This window comes from Microcaecilia unicolor, chromosome 9 (genome assembly GCF_901765095.1).
Source record: "Microcaecilia unicolor chromosome 9, aMicUni1.1, whole genome shotgun sequence".
Taxonomy (NCBI): domain Eukaryota; kingdom Metazoa; phylum Chordata; class Amphibia; order Gymnophiona; family Siphonopidae; genus Microcaecilia; species Microcaecilia unicolor.
This window is the reverse complement of record NC_044039.1, coordinates 4,295,037-4,315,940: the sequence shown is the minus strand read 5'-3', so window position 1 is coordinate 4,315,940 and position 20,904 is coordinate 4,295,037. Positions and strand designations below refer to the sequence as shown.

The window sequence follows — 20,904 nt, the reverse complement described above, 5'->3', positions numbered from 1 at the left end:
AGAGCCCATGGTGGTGGTGGTGGGGGGGGCACATCTTGGCCCACACCTCCCCGCTGCCGCCCTCCCACCGCCACTTCTGTCCCCCTGCCGCTGGAAGGTACCTTTGGCTGGCGGGGGTCCCCAACCTCCGCCAGCTAAAGTGTTTGTCCTGCGCTGCTCTCACGTTGCCTGGCTCCCTGTCCTGTTTTCGGCGTTGTGCACACTCGTTTTAACGAAACTGAGCATGAGCGAGCATGCTCAGTTTCATTTAAAACGAGCGTGCACGCATGAAAAACAGGACAGGGCGTCAGGCAATGTTAAAACCCGCGCAGGACAAACGTCTTAGCTGGCGGGGGTTGGGGGCCCCGGAGCCAATCTGGGAGGGGCCCAGTCCCCCATGGCTACACCACTACTTTGGATTAAAGTCATTTACTTCCGAATTTGCCAGTTAGGGTATAGTTCTTTCACTGAGTCACTGTTAGAGAAGGGGTGGGGGGAATTGGTAATTTAATCCCTAGTGCTGCCCCTTCATAACACCAGGTTAAAGAAACACTTAAAACAGGAGAGGACCTTTAACGAAGCAGTTACTTTCTTTATCACTGATTATATAGAGACATAATAAGAGAACAGCCAGTGGTAACTACACTTTTAGTTAGTTTTGTGTTTTCTGGTCTCTGCCCCTGCTACCCACATCAATAGCTGTGTCTTACAAAGCATTCTGGGTAGAGATATGAGAAACGTGCTGAAAACAAAAAATAAATAAACAGAAATATTTAAAATATTTTAGTAGTAGCTCTCATGAGCGTTTAAATTGAAGGTGGGAAATACAGCTTAAATATTCTCAAAGCCCACAGAAGAAATAACTTAGTAGGGATTTCTGTTGTATTGTACATACGCTCCCCGATGGCTGACTTAGGAAACGCTGCTAACTGGGGGTCAGATCCGTGAGATGGTCCTGCTGATTAATGCAGACGCAGCGGACTTCAGGGCTGAAGGTCTCTCCTCTGGTCAGGCTTACCACAAATTGACTGATACCAGTGTTAGGACTGATGGAGAGTTCCTGGGCCTTTCGGAGGTCACCGGGCAGGCGGCACTCCAGTTCCTTCACAAAGTACAAAATCCAGATTCTCATGTAAGCACCGTGGCTCACTACTAAAACGTTTGTACCCGGTGTGGAGTCCAGGCAGTTGGTGTCAGGGTTGACACAGGTGCTTACCAGGGATGGGGGGGGCTCCAAGGCACCTTCGCAGCTGCTGCGTGGTACCCCCACTTCTCTTCCTTCCTCCTCCGTCACTAACTGGCAGAGAAACTCAAAGAAGCCCTTAGCTCGGGCTCTCACCTATGGAGAGTTGAAAGAAAGATAACGTGGCTTTAGGGTTTCTCTTCCGTCATTCAAGAATTACTTTCACCTCGGTGGAACATTAGCTTTTGTCCCACATCATTTCCACTGGCTTCATTTCTGGAATGAACAGTGATGTCTTAGCTTTAAGCCTGCTAAAAGTGCCAAGTGCCAGGACAGCTCTACAATTTGCTAAATGCTGGCTGAAAGTATTTCTTTTTTTTTTCCTTCCATGGTTCTGAATGTTGGTCTGTGACAGCCTCTCGTTCTGACGCGCGAGACTGATGTAGCCAAGCAGTGTGGGGCTCACATTGAAAGACAGTGACTCAACTGACCCTCCAAAATGTGGCCAACTGGACAGGAGAAAGGGCTGCATGTTCAGTGCACCCTCCAGTATCTTGTTAGCACATACAGTCCATAAGACAGACTGACTGTCTCTATAGCTGCACTCCCCCCCACCCCACAAGGAACACCACGACCTCACCTGCTCTATTGTCTCCCCGCCAGGAGGGGTGTAGCTTGGACACTGCTCCCCGGTAGCCTTGGCCATCGCTCTCAGATCGCTCAGTGGTTTTCCCTCAGCTGTCCCATAGCTCTGGAAAAGGTCAATTAATAGCATAACCTTTAGCTAAACTTCAAAACATTTCAAACCTAATAGTTTCTCAAAGTCATGAAACAAACATGCACCCGAATCCTCTTCATTTGAAAGAGAGTGACCAAGAGACCGAAGGTGACCCAGTCCAGACTCCCTCACCACATCTACAGACCTTTAATCCTGCTGTCCTTAGAGAAGTTCATATACCAGTCCACAGAGGCAACGAGGTACTGTAAGGACTAGTTCAACCTGTGACTAATGACCTAGGTCTGTTGCCACCCTAAAGCAGGACCATTTATTTGTGATACATCAAGTACCCTGGACAACCATCTCCATCATAATATGAAGCACCGAGCTTTATACCCGATTTCCTCCATATCCACCTGTATTACAGAAGTGTCCCCTGTATACTGTCCCCTTTACCTCACACTATTATGACAAAGGTCCCTTGTATACTGCCCCCTTACATCCACCATTATTGCAGGAAGAATCTCCTATATACTGCCCCCTATATCCACCACCATTGCCAGAAAGATCCCCTATATACCACCCCTATATCTACCACCATTGCAGGAAGGATCCCTATATACTGCCCCTATATCCACCACCACTGCAGGAAGAATCCTCTATATACTGCCCCTATATTCACCACCATTGCTGGAAGGATCCCTATATACTGCCCCTATATCCACCACCACTGCAGGAAGAATCCTCTATATACTGCCCCTATATCTACCACCATTGCAGGAAGGATCCCTATATACTGCCCCTATATTCACCACCATTGCTGGAAGGATCTCCTATATACTGCCCCTTATATCCACCACCATTGCCAGAAAGATCCCCTATATACCACCCCTATATCTACCACCATTGCAGGAAGGATCCCTATATACTGCCCCTATATCCACCACCATTGCTGGAAGGATCCCCTATATTATGCCCCTATATCTACCAACACTGAAGGAAGAATCCCCTACATACATCCCCTATATCCATCACCACTGCAGGAAAGGTCACCTGTATACCCACCTCCACATCAGGATAAGTCCCCCATATACTGTCGTGCATATCTATTACAGAAGAGTTCCTTGCCTGTATTCCCCCTAGATCCATCATTCTCATAATGATGGTCCCTTCTAGCCACTGTTACAAGCAGGGTTTTCTAACACTGTCCCTTGTCACCATGCCTGTTTTAGGAGACCTGCAGAGCATGGCTTTCATGCCAGTACGCACTCTCTCTCTTAGTCTTGTGTCCAGTTGGATCTCCAAGTCTCCGCAGTGTCTGCTTTTTCCCAGAATGGTGGCTGCAGTCTGAAAAATTAAAGCATCGATTTCATTATTGCACCCTCTTGACAAAAGATCTGCACTATAAACATCCTTTTAATACTCACGCCAGGAATAGTATACCTAGAGAAATAAACTCATCCAGCGTTTTTTAACAAAGTTTTGTTGTAAATATACAGGATTTACTGTTTTTATCATAAATCATACATATTTTGTTCTTTACTGTAATTTCTAATGACAGTATTGGTTAAATCTTGATTGTAAACTGCTCTTGACCTCTTGCTTGGATTGGGCAGTTAATAAGCCTCAGATTTTTATTGAACAAGGGGGAGAAAATGAAAGCACAGTTTATTTATTTATTAGGATTTATTTACCGCTTTTTTGAAGGAATTCACTCAAGGCGGTGTACAGTAAGAATAAATCAAACATAAGCACTAGACAATTACAGCAGTAAAAATATTCAAATAGCAATACAAAGTATGGCGTAGTGTACTACTTTCAATGTCAACACAATACATAATAAACATTTTAATAACAGCGTAGGGTAAAAGCAAAGATTTTAGGGGTCTTTTTACAAAGTTCTGAAAGAAGTGATGCGTGATTGCCCTGAGGACACATGCCGTTTCCCGCTTTTCCCTGACAATATAAGAGAGGGTCAGATGTGCTAACCCAGTGATTCCCAAGGCAGATTTTTGCTCTGGCAGATCTGCTATTTCACTGATTCTTAATGCAGACTGGCTGGCAGAAAGAACAGGAACAGGCCAGAGCAACCACTGCCTGCATGAATCTATCCATCCTTTCCCAATCCTTGTGCACTGTCCTCCAGTTGGCAGGAGGAACCGGTGACCTGCCGTCTCCTTCTCTTCCAGTTTTCCTCTGTATTGAGAATAAGGGCCCTACCAGCAAAGGAAGCAGGAGCAAGCAAGAATAGCTGAAGGAAACAGATGGGAGGGGGGGAGGAAGTTATGTGATGTGGGGGTTTAAAAATGTATTTGGAGATTGGTGGAGGACCAAATGGCCACCAAAGAATTGGCAGATGACATCATTCAAGCCACAGCCCTAACACATGCACCCTTTACATGCCTCACTCACCCCCTCAGAAACAAGTACACGCACGCTTCATACCACCCCCACATCTGGAGTTTATCACTGTTCACGTGCCTGTGTTTGTCTGCTTACGTAGCGCACTCTTCCTTGCCTGTCGGTACGTTTGAATTTATACCAGAATGTTTTGTAGTAACTAATTAAAATTAGGGCCACGTTGCTGGGTGGATAGGGCGGCAGGTGATACTTTTCCAGTATTCTTCTGCACCTCTGGCTCATAAGCACCACAGTTCTACCTAGACACAGAAATATAAATTCACCCAAGGGCATTTCCAAGCTGTTCTTACTCTCGCTCCCTTTAACCCATGGTTGCAACAGTACAGCATGCAGACAATACATAATGTAAAAACTCCAATCACCCCCTTGTGCGGACCTGCATTAGAAAGCACTCCTGAAGCCACGAACTCTGCATGCTGCCCCACTTGTTCTATTAAGAACAAACACTGTGCATCCAGAAAGCTTTGGGATAAAAGCAACACAAGATGTACTGTACAATCAGAGAGTCACTGGAAGACAGCATCTGGGTCAGCTCAACAGGGACCGTTTTCTCCAGAAACCATTTGACTGTTACACCTGTGCACAGAAGAATGAAAGATTCCCTGGGCTGGGAAGGAAAGCGGGTCTCAGTACACTGCTCTTTCATATTTTTACATGATCCTCTTCAAATAATATTCTTCACTAAAACATCAGCATCATTTCCTTAATAAACTTTCCCATTTGAAGTGTTTACTGGAAAACCTAAAAGTGATTTAATCGGAGGTGTGTTGTAACAAAATATCAGGTTCTTTCTCTGAGCTCAGTGTACAAGTTCTACTAACAAACCAGGAGACACACACACACACATGCACACTTGCCTGCTTTGCACGGATGAGGTCGCTGGAGAACACGCGTGTAAATTTCACACTGCTGAGGAACCTGCCAGCAGCCTCTGCCTGCCTAAACCCGGTCTCCGAGAGGGGCTCATCCACCCCTTGCCCTGTGACAAACAGAAATCTGTGCAGGTAAACTGAAAGATGCAGGGAAAGGCCAGAGCAAGACAGAAGATCACCACATAGCAGAACGAGAGGCAATGCTAAGCACCAGCTGTGTACTCTTTGCAGGCTCATTATGAAGAGGGTCCTTGCCTTCCTCTAACTTATTACAGGAACATCTTTCGGGCTGGTCTACCACAACAAATCACAAACGACACAGATTATAAGCACAATAGAATCGGCCACAGCTGGGCGACGTCATCACGATGGTACCAAAGCCCTAGAAAAGCCTAGAAAGCTTTGTGGGCATGTGCGAGCCCCTCATTAAGTGCAAGGTAAGCCCAGTCTTCTTCCAAATACAGATAAAGTGCAGTAACCAGTCAGGCAGTATCCCACTGAGACATGCTGGTGACAGCCTGAGCCAGACTAGCGAAGAATGTCAATTCAGCAGTGCAGGGGCCTGGTAACTATCAGGGCTGGCAAAGAGACACAATGACCTTGTGCTCTGCAAGGGAAGGAAGGTTATTTATCCGTTTACTTATAAACACGCTCAGCACAAATCTTTCTTAAGTGTAAAACAAATTACATAGATTTAAAGTCACATAATAATGGTAAATACAAACTAAAATTCAATCACAAATCAGTCAAATATAATTACACCAGAATACCAAAGTAAATTATGGTTGTAGGAAAACATTAAAGATAAAGGGCAGTAATGTTTTGCAGTTACCATGCGCTAGTTGCAAAAACTAACCCGTGGTAACTGCACAGCCTGTGTGGTAGCGCAGCCCAGAATCCACCCTGCAGTTACCGCACAGGGCAGACATTTTTGCATGAAAACTGTATGGGCAGATAGTGTGAATGCATTTACTGCTGCTTGATGCTTCAAAAAAAAAAAAATACTTCTCCTTGACTATTACTGTGTGATTTTAATTTTGTATCATCTTGTCCTGAACTATTTTTAGATTTAATTACACATCTTTTACAAATACAAGCTCAAGACAAATTATAAAAGCGGGTATAGCTGGTAGAAAGGACTTCCAGTCTACGCTGTTATAAGTATTGCCATACTGGGACAGACTGGAGGTCCATCAAGCCCAGCATCCTGTTTCCAACAGTGGCCAATCCAGGTCACAAAAAAGTGCAATACATTCTATACTGCTAATCCCAGAAATAAGCAGTGGATTTTTCCCAAGTCCTTCTTAATAATGGCTTATGGACTTTTCTTTTAGCTGTGGATTTGCATTAATAGTAAACAAGTTCCACTGCATAAAATTAGACTTGTGTGGCAAACAGCAAGTTTTAACGTGTTAACACACAGCAGCATCCTAGCGCCTTTCATTAAATCTAGGCATATGTTTGTACCCAGGGCAATAAGGGATGAAGTGATTCACCAGGAGCATAAGTGGGAGAAGTAGGATGATGCAGCCGTAGGATTCAGCCCGAAAGAAAATCAGTAAACTCGGGCAGAAAACAGGAAAATGAGAAAGGCTTTGTGGTCATTCTTAGCATCATACTCAGCTTTTCACTGGTATAAATCAGATACAGTGTTCTTATAACACGACTGATTATTCAGGCAGCATTTACCCGCAACTATGAGGACGTAAATGAGGGCTTGGAGAAACAAGAGAAGATCATCATAACTCCCTAAACATTACAAAAATCAACCTGTAAATAACAATTCTGTTCATACACCCTGAGTGCCTGGACACAGAAGCTTGACACCAACCTTGTAGCACCTTGTCCTTGTTGTATCGTGTTTCTCCACTGGTAAAAAAAAAAAGGAAAAGAAAAACAGGTACAGTGATATTAAAATAAACAGATGACCCTCTGCCCCAGTCATCGCTTCTCCGGACAGAAAAATAGTCGTAGCTTTTTCATGTCAGATGAATCTGGAATGAGCCACTGCTCTTAGCAGACAGACTCTAGGAGACCTACAGGTAACGAAGGAGGCTCTGCTAACAAAGCTATCGTCCTCATGACCACATTTCTGTTATATGATTGTTTTAAAGTGCTGTTAAACGTTTATATTACTGATACTGTATAATGTTAGTCCTATTACTAGGTTTCAATTTGCCATTTCCAAGTTTTCCTCGTTCATTCTTGATTATTTTACTATTGTTATGCTGTTAACAAAATTATAAGTTTTATGTTAAACTGTACCTGCTGTACACCGCCTTGGGTGAATCTCTTGATAAAGGCGGTCAATAAATCCCAATAAATAAATTAATACATTTTAGGAACACAGGTGTGTACATAGATTAATAGGTTACATTGGATACCTCCCATTATTTTAAAACTTATATTTTTAACTCTTCACTGACATGAATTAAGGAAAAATTTTGAGATATCAGAAGGCATCAAGTAACTATGATTCAAATTATTTTTCCCAATGTGCATCACTCTGCATTTGTCCACATTAAATTTCATCTGCCATTTGGACATCCAGTCTTCCAATTTCCTAAGGTCTTCCTGCAATTTTTCACAGTCCACATGTGTTTTAACAGCTTTAAATAGTTTTGTGTCATCTGCAGGTTAATCACCCTCATTTTCCAGATCAATTTTATAATTATATGTTAAATAGCACAAGTCCCAGTACAGATCCCTGTGGCACTCCACTATTTACCCTCCTCCACTGAGAAAAATGGCCATTTAACCCTACCCTCTGTTTTCTGTCCAATAACCAATTCCTAATGCACAGAAGGACACTGCCTCCCATCCCATGACTTTTTAATTTTCTCCAGAGTCTCTCATAAGGAACTTTGTTAAAAGCTTTCTGAAAATTCGGATACACTACAACCGGCTCACCTTTATCGACATGTTTATTCACACCTTCAAAGAAATGAAGCAAATTGGTAAGGCAAGACTCCCCTTGGGCTAAATCCATGCTGACTCGGTCCCATTAAACCATGTTTGTCTGCGTGTTCCGTAATTATATTCTTTATAATAGTTTCCACATACATTTTCAGAATGCTACTTGTTTACATCCTAGATATGTACCTATGTGCTGTTTTGTAAATAAGCTCATCTTGCAGTGCATGAATTTTACAGGTGCATGGGCAGATTGCACATTTCTGTACATTACTTACAGAACATTATAAATTACACATGTATCAATGATGCGCAGGTGAGGTAAACTGACTTCACTCCGCGCCAGCGGGCTCTCTTAAAGCAGGAATTCCTGCACATGCCTAGATCTGCAAAATAGGAATCTGCAAGGGGGGGAGCTCCGTCAGATGACGTCACCAACTAGTGTGCTTGCAATTCTCCTGCTTGTCTGCGGAGGGCACTCATGTCACAGTCTTAAGGACACATACACCAAAGTACAGTAGTAGCATTCTATAAAAGGATAGAGAAGAGGCACCTGCTACTGCCTATATGAAGAGATTCACCCAAGAATTACCCCCTATGAGTTCAAAAATAGATTAAATCAGAGTGGGAGTGGCACAAAAATAAAGACCCCCCCCCCCCCAAATGGTTTAATGCATTTCTAGAGAAGAAGCAACTCCAGGAGCCGTAGCACAAAAACATTGATTAGTGTAACACGGCACTTAGGGGACTGCACCTTTTAAAATGCCTCTCCCGTGTTTGCTCTTTAGAATTTCTATTTTTACATTTTAATTTCATGGCTTTATCATTTTGTACATCTACAAATGCTAGTGAGGACAGCCTATCCTGAACCTAATAAGCACTAGCAAAATATACTGAAACTTGCCTAGACACTGATATCTGAATAAATCATTATTATTTTACATGTTGGTTGTTTGCAGAATTAAAACTTATTTGTCTTGTGCACTGTTACCAACTGTTTATTAATCAACTTCCCTGTTTATTACCTCTTTCTCAGATCACTGATCCCTAATATCTTTATTGTATTCAGTCTGTAGGTGAATTTCTAGAACTGTGTAATCCCTGGATTCTGTGAGGATCTCAGTATCCCTCAAAACTATCCAGGAAGAGATTGCAGGTGGGATACTCACCCCCCTTACTGACTCAAACACTGCAGCACTGTCCCTCCTCATACTGTTCCAGACACTGCAGCTGCCCCTCCCCCTTACTGTCCCAGATACTGCACTACCCCCCCCCCCTCACTGCCATTGCAGTACTTCTCCTCCCCCTTACTGTCTAACACTGCAGCACTGCCCTCCTCCTCACTGGCCCAGACACTGCAGCATCTCCCCTCCCCCTTACTGTCCCACACAGTGAAGCACATCCCTTCCCACTTACCGTCTGACACTGCAATACTACCCCCCTCCCCTTCACTGTCCCAGACACTGCAGAACCACCCCTCCCCCTCACTATCCCACCTCACAGCATCTCCCTTGCCCCTGACTCTCTCAGACAATGCAGCACATCCTCTCCCATACTGACTCAGACACTGCAGTACCACCCCTCCCCCTCACTGTCTGACATTAAAATATTGCCCCTCCCCTCACTGTCCCTGACAGTGCACCACGCCTCCTCCTCACTGACACTATACTGCACCCTCCCCCTTTGAGCCCCAGACATTGCAGCACCTCCCCTCCCCTAACTGTCCCACACTGAAGCCCACTCCCTGCCACAGACACTGCATCAATGCCCCTCCCCCTCACTGTCTAACACTGCAATACTGCCCCTCCCCCTCACTGTCTTAGTCACTGCAGCCACCCCCTCCCCCTCACTGACATTGCAGCACCTCCCCTCCCCTAACTGTCCCACACACTCCCTGCCACAGACACTGCATCAATGCCCCTCCCCCTCACTGTCTAACATTGCAATACTGCCCCTCCCCCTCACTGTCTTAGTCACTGCAGGAGCACCCCTCCCCCTCACTGACATTGCAGCACCTCCCCTCCCCTAACTGTCCCACACTGAAGCCCACTCCCTGCCACAGACACTGCATCAATGCCCCTCCCCCTCACTGTCTAACATTGCAATACTGCCCCTCCCCCTCACTGTCTTAGTCACTGCACCACCCCTCCCCCTCACTGACATTGCAGCACCTCCCCTCCTCTAACTGTCCCACACACTCCCTGCCACAGACACTGCATCAATGCCCCTCCCCCTCGCTGTCTAACATTGCATACTGCCCCTCCCCCTCACTGTCTTAGTCACTGCACCACCCCTCCCCCTCACCGACATTGCAGCACCTCCCCTCCCCTAACTGTCCCACACACTCCCTGCCACAGACACTGCATCAATGCCCCTCCCCCTCGCTGTCTAACATTGCAATACTGCCCCTCCCCCTCACTGTCTTAGTCACTGCAGGAGCACCCCTCCCCCTCACTGACATTGCAGCACCTCCCCTCCCCTAACTGTCCCACACTGAAGCCCACTCCCTGCCACAGACACTGCATCAATGCCCCTCCCCCTCACTAACATTGCAATACTGCCCCTCCCCCTCACTGTCTTAGTCACTGCACCACCCCTCCCCCTCACTGACATTGCAGCACCTCCCCTCCTCTAACTGTCCCACACACTCCCTGCCACAGACACTGCATCAATGCCCCTCCCCCTCATTGTCTAACATTGCAATACTGCCCCTCCCCCTCACTGTCTTAGTCACTGCAGGAGCACCCCTCCCCCTCACTGACATTGCAGCACCTCCCCTCCCCTAACTGTCCCACACACTCCCTGCCACAGACACTGCATCAATGCCCCTCCCCCTCACTGTCTAACATTGCAATACTGCCCCTCCCCCTCACTGTCTTAGTCACTGCAGGAGCACCCCTCCCCCTCACTGACATTGCAGCACCTCCCCTCCCCTAACTGTCCCACACTGAAGCCCACTCCCTGCCACAGGCACTGCATCAATGCCCCTCCCCCTCACTGTCTAACATTGCAATACTGCCCCTCCCCCTCACTGTCTTAGTCACTGCACCACCCCTCCCCCTCACTGACATTGCAGCACCTCCCCTCCTCTAACTGTCCCACACACTCCCTGCCACAGACACTGCATCAATGCCCCTCCCCTCACTGTCTAACATTGCAATACTGCCCCTCCCCCTCACTGTCTTAGTCACTGCAGGAGCACCCCTCCCCCTCACTGACATTGCAGCACCTCCCCTCCCCTAACTGTCCCACACTGAAGCCCACTCCCTGCCACAGACACTGCATCAATGCCCCTCCCCCTCACTGTCTAACATTGCAATACTGCCCCTCCCCCTCACTGTCTTAGTCACTGCAGGAGCACCCCTCCCCCTCACTGACATTGCAGCACCTCCCCTCCCCTAACTGTCCCACACTGAAGCCCACTCCCTGCCACACGCACTGCATCAATGCCCCTCCCCCTCACTGTCTAACATTGCAATACTGCCCCTCCCCCTCACTGTCTTAGTCACTGCACCACCCCTCCCCCTCACTGACATTGCAGCACCTCCCCTCCTCTAACTGTCCCACACACTCCCTGCCACAGACACTGCATCAATGCCCCTCCCCCTCGCTGTCTAACATTGCATACTGCCCCTCCCCCTCACTGTCTTAGTCACTGCACCACCCCTCCCCCTCACTGACATTGCAGCACCTCCCCTCCCCTAACTGTCCCACACACTCCCTGCCACAGACACTGCATCAATGCCCCTCCCCCTCACTGTCTAACATTGCAATACTGCCCCTCCCCCTCACTGTCTTAGTCACTGCAGGAGCACCCCTCCCCCTCACTGACATTGCAGCACCTCCCCTCCCCTAACTGTCCCACACACTCCCTGCCACAGACACTGCATCAATGCCCCTCCCCCTCACTGTCTAACATTGCAATACTGCCCCTCCCCCTCACTGTCTTAGTCACTGCAGGAGCACCCCTCCCCCTCACTGACATTGCAGCACCTCCCCTCCCCTAACTGTCCCACACTGAAGCCCACTCCCTGCCACAGACACTGCATCAATGCCCCTCCCCCTCACTGTCTAACATTGCAATACTGCCCCTCCCCCTCACTGTCTTAGTCACTGCACCACCCCTCCCCCTCACTGACATTGCAGCACCTCCCCTCCTCTAACTGTCCCACACACTCCCTGCCACAGACACTGCATCAATGCCCCTCCCCCTCGCTGTCTAACATTGCATACTGCCCCTCCCCCTCACTGTCTTAGTCACTGCACCACCCCTCCCCCTCACCGACATTGCAGCACCTCCCCTCCCCTAACTGTCCCACACACTCCCTGCCACAGACACTGCATCAATGCCCCTCCCCCTCGCTGTCTAACATTGCAATACTGCCCCTCCCCCTCACTGTCTTAGTCACTGCAGGAGCACCCTTCCCCCTCACTGACATTGCAGCACCTCCCCTCCCCTAACTGTCCCACACTGAAGCCCACTCCCTGCCACAGACACTGCATCAATGCCCCTCCCCCTCACTAACATTGCAATACTGCCCCTCCCCCTCACTGTCTTAGTCACTGCACCACCCCTCCCCCTCACTGACATTGCAGCACCTCCCCTCCTCTAACTGTCCCACACACTCCCTGCCACAGACACTGCATCAATGCCCCTCCCCCTCATTGTCTAACATTGCAATACTGCCCCTCCCCCTCACTGTCTTAGTCACTGCAGGAGCACCCCTCCCCCTCACTGACATTGCAGCACCTCCCCTCCCCTAACTGTCCCACACACTCCCTGCCACAGACACTGCATCAATGCCCCTCCCCCTCACTGTCTAACATTGCAATACTGCCCCTCCCCCTCACTGTCTTAGTCACTGCAGGAGCACCCCTCCCCCTCACTGACATTGCAGCACCTCCCCTCCCCTAACTGTCCCACACTGAAGCCCACTCCCTGCCACAGGCACTGCATCAATGCCCCTCCCCCTCACTGTCTAACATTGCAATACTGCCCCTCCCCCTCACTGTCTTAGTCACTGCACCACCCCTCCCCCTCACTGACATTGCAGCACCTCCCCTCCCCTAACTGTCCCACACTGAAGCCCACTCCCTGCCACAGACACTGCATCAATGCCCCTCCCCCTCACTGTCTAACATTGCAATACTGCCCCTCCCCCTCACTGTCTTAGTCACTGCAGGAGCACCCCTCCCCCTCACTGACATTGCAGCACCTCCCCTCCCCTAACTGTCCCACACTGAAGCCCACTCCCTGCCACAGGCACTGCATCAATGCCCCTCCCCCTCACTGTCTAACATTGCAATACTGCCCCTCCCCCTCACTGTCTTAGTCACTGCACCACCCTTCCCCCTCAATGACATTGCAGCACCTCCCCTCCCCTAACTGTCCCACACTGAAGCCCACTCCCTGCCACAGACACTGCATCAATGCCCCTCCCCCTCACTAACATTGCAATACTGCCCCTCCCCCTCACTGTCTTAGTCACTGCACCACCCCTCCCCCTCACTGACATTGCAGCACCTCCCCTCCTCTAACTGTCCCACACACTCCCTGCCACAGACACTGCATCAATGCCCCTCCCCCTCATTGTCTAACATTGCAATACTGCCCCTCCCCCTCACTGTCTTAGTCACTGCAGGAGCACCCCTCCCCCTCACTGACATTGCAGCACCTCCCCTCCCCTAACTGTCCCACACACTCCCTGCCACAGACACTGCATCAATGCCCCTCCCCCTCACTGTCTAACATTGCAATACTGCCCCTCCCCCTCACTGTCTTAGTCACTGCAGGAGCACCCCTCCCCCTCACTGACATTGCAGCACCTCCCCTCCCCTAACTGTCCCACACTGAAGCCCACTCCCTGCCACAGGCACTGCATCAATGCCCCTCCCCCTCACTGTCTAACATTGCAATACTGCCCCTCCCCCTCACTGTCTTAGTCACTGCACCACCCCTCCCCCTCACTGACATTGCAGCACCTCCCCTCCTCTAACTGTCCCACACACTCCCTGCCACAGACACTGCATCAATGCCCCTCCCCCTCACTGTCTAACATTGCAATACTGCCCCTCCCCCTCACTGTCTTAGTCACTGCAGGAGCACCCCTCCCCCTCACTGACATTGCAGCACCTCCCCTCCCCTAACTGTCCCACACTGAAGCCCACTCCCTGCCACAGACACTGCATCAATGCCCCTCCCCCTCACTGTCTAACATTGCAATACTGCCCCTCCCCCTCACTGTCTTAGTCACTGCAGGAGCACCCCTCCCCTCACTGACATTGCAGCACCTCCCCTCCCCTAACTGTCCCACACTGAAGCCCACTCCCTGCCACACGCACTGCATCAATGCCCCTCCCCCTCACTGTCTAACATTGCAATACTGCCCCTCCCCCTCACTGTCTTAGTCACTGCACCACCCCTCCCCCTCACTGACATTGCAGCACCTCCCCTCCTCTAACTGTCCCACACACTCCCTGCCACAGACACTGCATCAATGCCCCTCCCCCTCGCTGTCTAACATTGCATACTGCCCCTCCCCCTCACTGTCTTAGTCACTGCACCACCCCTCCCCCTCACTGACATTGCAGCACCTCCCCTCCCCTAACTGTCCCACACACTCCCTGCCACAGACACTGCATCAATGCCCCTCCCCCTCACTGTCTAACATTGCAATACTGCCCCTCCCCCTCACTGTCTTAGTCACTGCAGGAGCACCCCTCCCCCTCACTGACATTGCAGCACCTCCCCTCCCCTAACTGTCCCACACACTCCCTGCCACAGACACTGCATCAATGCCCCTCCCCCTCACTGTCTAACATTGCAATACTGCCCCTCCCCCTCACTGTCTTAGTCACTGCAGGAGCACCCCTCCCCCTCACTGACATTGCAGCACCTCCCCTCCCCTAACTGTCCCACACTGAAGCCCACTCCCTGCCACAGACACTGCATCAATGCCCCTCCCCCTCACTGTCTAACATTGCAATACTGCCCCTCCCCCTCACTGTCTTAGTCACTGCACCACCCCCTCCCCCTCACTGACATTGCAGCACCTCCCCTCCTCTAACTGTCCCACACACTCCCTGCCACAGACACTGCATCAATGCCCCTCCCCCTCGCTGTCTAACATTGCATACTGCCCCTCCCCCTCACTGTCTTAGTCACTGCACCACCCCTCCCCCTCACCGACATTGCAGCACCTCCCCTCCCCTAACTGTCCCACACACTCCCTGCCACAGACACTGCATCAATGCCCCTCCCCCTCGCTGTCTAACATTGCAATACTGCCCCTCCCCCTCACTGTCTTAGTCACTGCAGGAGCACCCTTCCCCCTCACTGACATTGCAGCACCTCCCCTCCCCTAACTGTCCCACACTGAAGCCCACTCCCTGCCACAGACACTGCATCAATGCCCCTCCCCCTCACTAACATTGCAATACTGCCCCTCCCCCTCACTGTCTTAGTCACTGCACCACCCCTCCCCCTCACTGACATTGCAGCACCTCCCCTCCTCTAACTGTCCCACACACTCCCTGCCACAGACACTGCATCAATGCCCCTCCCCCTCATTGTCTAACATTGCAATACTGCCCCTCCCCCTCACTGTCTTAGTCACTGCAGGAGCACCCCTCCCCCTCACTGACATTGCAGCACCTCCCCTCCCCTAACTGTCCCACACACTCCCTGCCACAGACACTGCATCAATGCCCCTCCCCCTCACTGTCTAACATTGCAATACTGCCCCTCCCCCTCACTGTCTTAGTCACTGCAGGAGCACCCCTCCCCCTCACTGACATTGCAGCACCTCCCCTCCCCTAACTGTCCCACACTGAAGCCCACTCCCTGCCACAGGCACTGCATCAATGCCCCTCCCCCTCACTGTCTAACATTGCAATACTGCCCCTCCCCCTCACTGTCTTAGTCACTGCACCACCCCTCCCCCTCACTGACATTGCAGCACCTCCCCTCCCCTAACTGTCCCACACTGAAGCCCACTCCCTGCCACAGACACTGCATCAATGCCCCTCCCCCTCACTGTCTAACATTGCAATACTGCCCCTCCCCCTCACTGTCTTAGTCACTGCAGGAGCACCCCTCCCCCTCACTGACATTGCAGCACCTCCCCTCCCCTAACTGTCCCACACTGAAGCCCACTCCCTGCCACAGGCACTGCATCAATGCCCCTCCCCCTCACTGTCTAACACTGCAATACTGCCCCTCCCCCTCACTGTCTTAGTCACTGCACCACCCCTCCCCCTCACTGACATTGCAGCACCTCCCCTCCTCTAACTGTCCCACACACTCCCTGCCACAGACACTGCATCAATGCCCCTCCCCTTCACTGTCTAACATTGCATACTGCCCCTCCCCCCTCACTGTCTTAGTCACTGCACCACCCCCTCCCCCTCACCGACATTGCAGCACCTCCCCTCCCCTAACTGTCCCACACACTCCCTGCCACAGACACTGCATCAATGCCCCTCCCCCTCGCTGTCTAACATTGCAATACTGCCCCTCCCCCTCACTGTCTTAGTCACTGCAGGAGCACCCTTCCCCCTCAATGACATTGCAGCACCTCCCCTCCCCTAACTGTCCCACACTGAAGCCCACTCCCTGCCACAGACACTGCATCAATGCCCTCCCCCTCACTAACATTGCAATACTGCCCCTCCCCCTCACTGTCTTAGTCACTGCACCACCCCTCCCCCTCACTGACATTGCAGCACCTCCCCTCCTCTAACTGTCCCACACACTCCCTGCCACAGACACTGCATCAATGCCCCTCCCCCTCATTGTCTAACATTGCAATACTGCCCCTCCCCCTCACTGTCTTAGTCACTGCAGGAGCACCCCTCCCCCTCACTGACATTGCAGCACCTCCCCTCCCCTAACTGTCCCACACACTCCCTGCCACAGACACTGCATCAATGCCCCTCCCCCTCACTGTCTAACATTGCAATACTGCCCCTCCCCCTCACTGTCTTAGTCACTGCAGGAGCACCCCTCCCCCTCACTGACATTGCAGCACCTCCCCTCCCCTAACTGTCCCACACTGAAGCCCACTCCCTGCCACAGGCACTGCATCAATGCCCCTCCCCCTCACTGTCTAACATTGCAATACTGCCCCTCCCCCTCACTGTCTTAGTCACTGCACCACCCCTCCCCCTCACTGACATTGCAGCACCTCCCCTCCTCTAACTGTCCCACACACTCCCTGCCACAGACACTGCATCAATGCCCCTCCCCCTCACTGTCTAACATTGCAATACTGCCCCTCCCCCCTCACTGTCTTAGTCACTGCACCACCCCTCCCCCTCACTGACATTGCAGCACCTCCCCTCCTCTAACTGTCCCACACACTCCCTGCCACAGACACTGCATCAATGCCCCTCCCCCTCACTGTCTAACATTGCAATACTGCCCCTCCCCCTCACTGTCTTAGTCACTGCACCACCCCTCCCCCTCACTGACATTGCAGCACCTCCCCTCCTCTAACTGTCCCCACACACTCCCTGCCACAGACACTGCATCAATGCCCCTCCCCCTCGCTGTCTAACATTGCAATACTGCCCCTCCCCCTCACTGTCTGTCACAGCAGCACCACCCCTCCCCCTCACTGACGTTGACACTGCCCCTCCCCCTCAGTGTCTCAGACACTGCAGTACCCCCCACCCCCACCCCCACCCCCACCCCACTGTCCCGCACAGTCTCACGGTTTTCTATGTTACTTACTGCCGCACAAGTGTAAGTGCAAAGCGCACCATGATGATCAGAATAGAAGGTACCGGCAGTGGGGAACAGCTGTAGCCCGCCCCCTCCCTCCACTAGGAAATCTCCTCCACCAATCTCAGTTCGCCTTACTTCACCCCCCCATGTAAAGCTCTTTTTCATTGGCTACTCATGACAATTTTTCATTGGTCAATGAATAAAAGGCGGCCTCCTTGGGTAACTGTTGAAGGTCGGCGCTGAGGGGAGCGGAGTTTGAGATTGTGATTGGCCAGTGATTGCGAGGGCGGGAATACGTCTATTATGATTGGTCATTGAATGAGGGGGTGGGAAGCTGTGGGGACTGTGATTGTGATTGGCCAGTGCATAGAGGCGGGTCTGGATAGTGGGGCTTGTGATTGGTCAGTGATAGAAGCGGGGCGCGGAGCTTAGGGAGTAATGATGGGTCAGGGTTAGAGAGGGGCGGGTGTAGGGGGACTTGTATCCGCCAATCAGCTTCTCCGTGCCTGACACTAGTTTGTGCACGTGTTGCGGGTCATTGAAAATGTCACTTCCGCTCCGTGTTAGCCGGTCTCGCCGGCCGCCACTACCTCCCCCTCCCCCCACCTATCCTACACAGTAGTTATACGTTACTGCTAGATCTGTTGCGGGTCTGGCCCTTAGACAGAGAGGGCTGCATAAATGCACAGAGCTCCCTCTGATAATAAGTTCATTTTTAGAAATGTTTTATTACATTTTAATAACAGGGGTAGGAAATACAAATTACAAGAAATAATCACACCAAAGAATACCAGTGGACAGGAAACAATCAACTTCCGCAAATCCCTGAAGACTTTCCTCTTTAAGAAAGCCTACCACCAGAACCCTTAACGAACTATAACACAACACCTAAACAGCATCATTCAGAATTATCTTTCCACAACGACCTGAACAAATCCTCTTGTCTTCTTTTAACCTCTTTATAACACCAATTCTATTATTTAGGCGATGCCATAACAGATCTTTGTAAGCCACATTGACCTGCAAATAGTACTACTACTACTACTACTATTTAGCATTTCTATAGCGCTACAAGGCATACGCAGCGCTGCACAAACATAGAAGAAAGTCCCTACTCAAAGAGCTTACAATCTAATAGACAAAAAAAAATGTAGAACCCCAAAGAGCAGCAAGATTCTAGAATTCTAAAGAATAAAAAGATTCCATGCAGAATTTCAAAGTGTAGCAACATTCCATGTAGAATCTACTACTACTACTACTACTATTTAGCATTTCATAGCGCTACAAGGCGTACGCAGCGCTGCACAAACATAGAAGAAAGACAGTCCCTGCTCAAAGAGCTTACAACCTAATAGACAAAAAAAAATGTAGAACCCCAAAGAGCAGCAAGATTCTAGAATTCTAAAGAATAAAAAAATTCCATGCAGAATTTCAAAGTGTAGCAACATTCCATGTAGAATCTACTACTACTACTACTACTATTTAGCATTTCATAGCGCTACAAGGCGTACGCAGCGCTGCACAAACATAGAAGAAAGACAGTCCCTGCTCAAAGAGCTTACAACCTAATAGACAAAAAAAAATGTAGAACCCCAAAGAGCAGCAAGATTCTAGAATTCTAAAGAATAAAAAGATTCCATGCAGAATTTCAAAGTGTAGCAACATTCCATGTAGAATCTACTACTACTACTACTATTTAGCATTTCATAGCGCTACAAGGCGTACGCAGCGCTGCACAAACATAGAAGAAAGACAGTCCCTGCTCAAAGAGCTTACAACCTAATAGACAAAAAAAAATGTAGAACCCCAAAGAGCAGCAAGATTCTAGAATTCTAAAGAATAAAAAGATTCCATGCAGAATTTCAAAGTGTAGCAACATTCCATGTAGAATCTACTACTACTACTACTATTTAGCATTTCATAGCGCTACAAGGCGTACGCAGCGCTGCACAAACATAGAAGAAAGACAGTCCCTGCTCAAAGAGCTTACAACCTAATAGACAAAAAAAAATGTAGAACCCCAAAGAGCAGCAAGATTCTAGAATTCTAAAGAATAAAAAAATTCCATGCAGAATTTCAAAGTGTAGCAACATTCCATGTAGAATCTACTACTACTACTACTACTATTTAGCATTTCATAGCGCTACAAGGCGTACGCAGCGCTGCACAAACATAGAAGAAAGACAGTCCCTGCTCAAAGAGCTTACAACCTAATAGACAAAAAAAAATGTAGAACCCCAAAGAGCAGCAAGATTCTAGAATTCTAAAGAATAAAAAGATTCCATGCAGAATTTCAAAGTGTAGCAACATTCCATGTAGAATCTACTACTACTACTACTATTTAGCATTTCATAGCGCTACAAGGCGTACGCAGCGCTGCACAAACATAGAAGAAAGACAGTCCCTGCTCAAAGAGCTTACAACCTAATAGACAAAAAAAATGTAGAACCCCAAAGAGCAGCAAGATTCTAGAATTCTAAAGAATAAAAAGATTCCATGCAGAATTTCAAAGTGTAGCAACATTCCATGTAGAATCTACTACTACTACTACTATTTAGCATTTCATAGCGCTACAAGGCGTACGCAGCGCTGCACAAACATAGAAGAAAGACAGTCCCTGCTCAAAGAGCTTACAACCTAATAGACAAAAAAAATGTAGAACCCCAAAGAGCAGCAAGATTCTAGAATTCTAAAGAATAAAAAGATTCCATGCAGAATTTCAAAGTGTAGCAACATTCCATGTAGAATCTACTACTACTACTACTATTTAGCATTTCATAGCGCTACAAAGCGTACGCAGCGCTGCACAAACATAGAAGAAAGACAGTCCCTGCTCAAAGCGCTTACAATCTAGTAGACAAAAAATAAAGCAAACAAATCAATTAATGAGGAGAAGAGGGTAGGTGGAGGCGAGTGGATACAAGTGGTTATGAGTCAAAAGCAATGTTAAAGAGGTGGGCTTTCAATCTAGATTTAAAGATGATCAAGGATGGGGCAAGACGTAGGGGCTCAGGAAGTCTACTGCAGGCATAGGGCGCAGCAAGGCAGAAGGAGCGAAGTCTGGAGTTGGCAGTAGTGGAGAAGGGAACAG

The 20,904-nt window shown here is 49.4% G+C and overlaps 2 protein-coding genes across 2 annotated transcripts in view; both read right to left on the bottom strand.

Moving 5' to 3' along the window:
• Nucleotides 1–749: 749 nt before the first annotated feature.
• On the bottom strand, nt 750–17,918 carry LOC115477355 (fructose-2,6-bisphosphatase TIGAR-like). The gene is made up of 6 exons (XM_030214185.1): nt 17,820–17,918; nt 7,005–7,042; nt 5,159–5,280; nt 3,150–3,227; nt 1,803–1,913; nt 750–1,318 (listed from the first exon to the last, which is right to left on the bottom strand). The coding sequence occupies exons 1-6, from the start codon at nt 17,849–17,851 to the stop codon at nt 905–907; spliced, it is 795 nt and encodes a 264-aa protein (XP_030070045.1). The 5' UTR covers nt 17,852–17,918; the 3' UTR covers nt 750–904.
• CCND2 (cyclin D2) overlaps nt 8,770–20,904 on the bottom strand; it is a 40,051-nt gene continuing 27,916 nt past the window's right edge. The window contains exon 7 of the transcript XR_003943315.1: nt 8,770–8,780. The gene's annotated coding sequence lies outside the window, so the exon portion shown is untranslated. The remainder of the gene's footprint in view (nt 8,781–20,904) is intronic.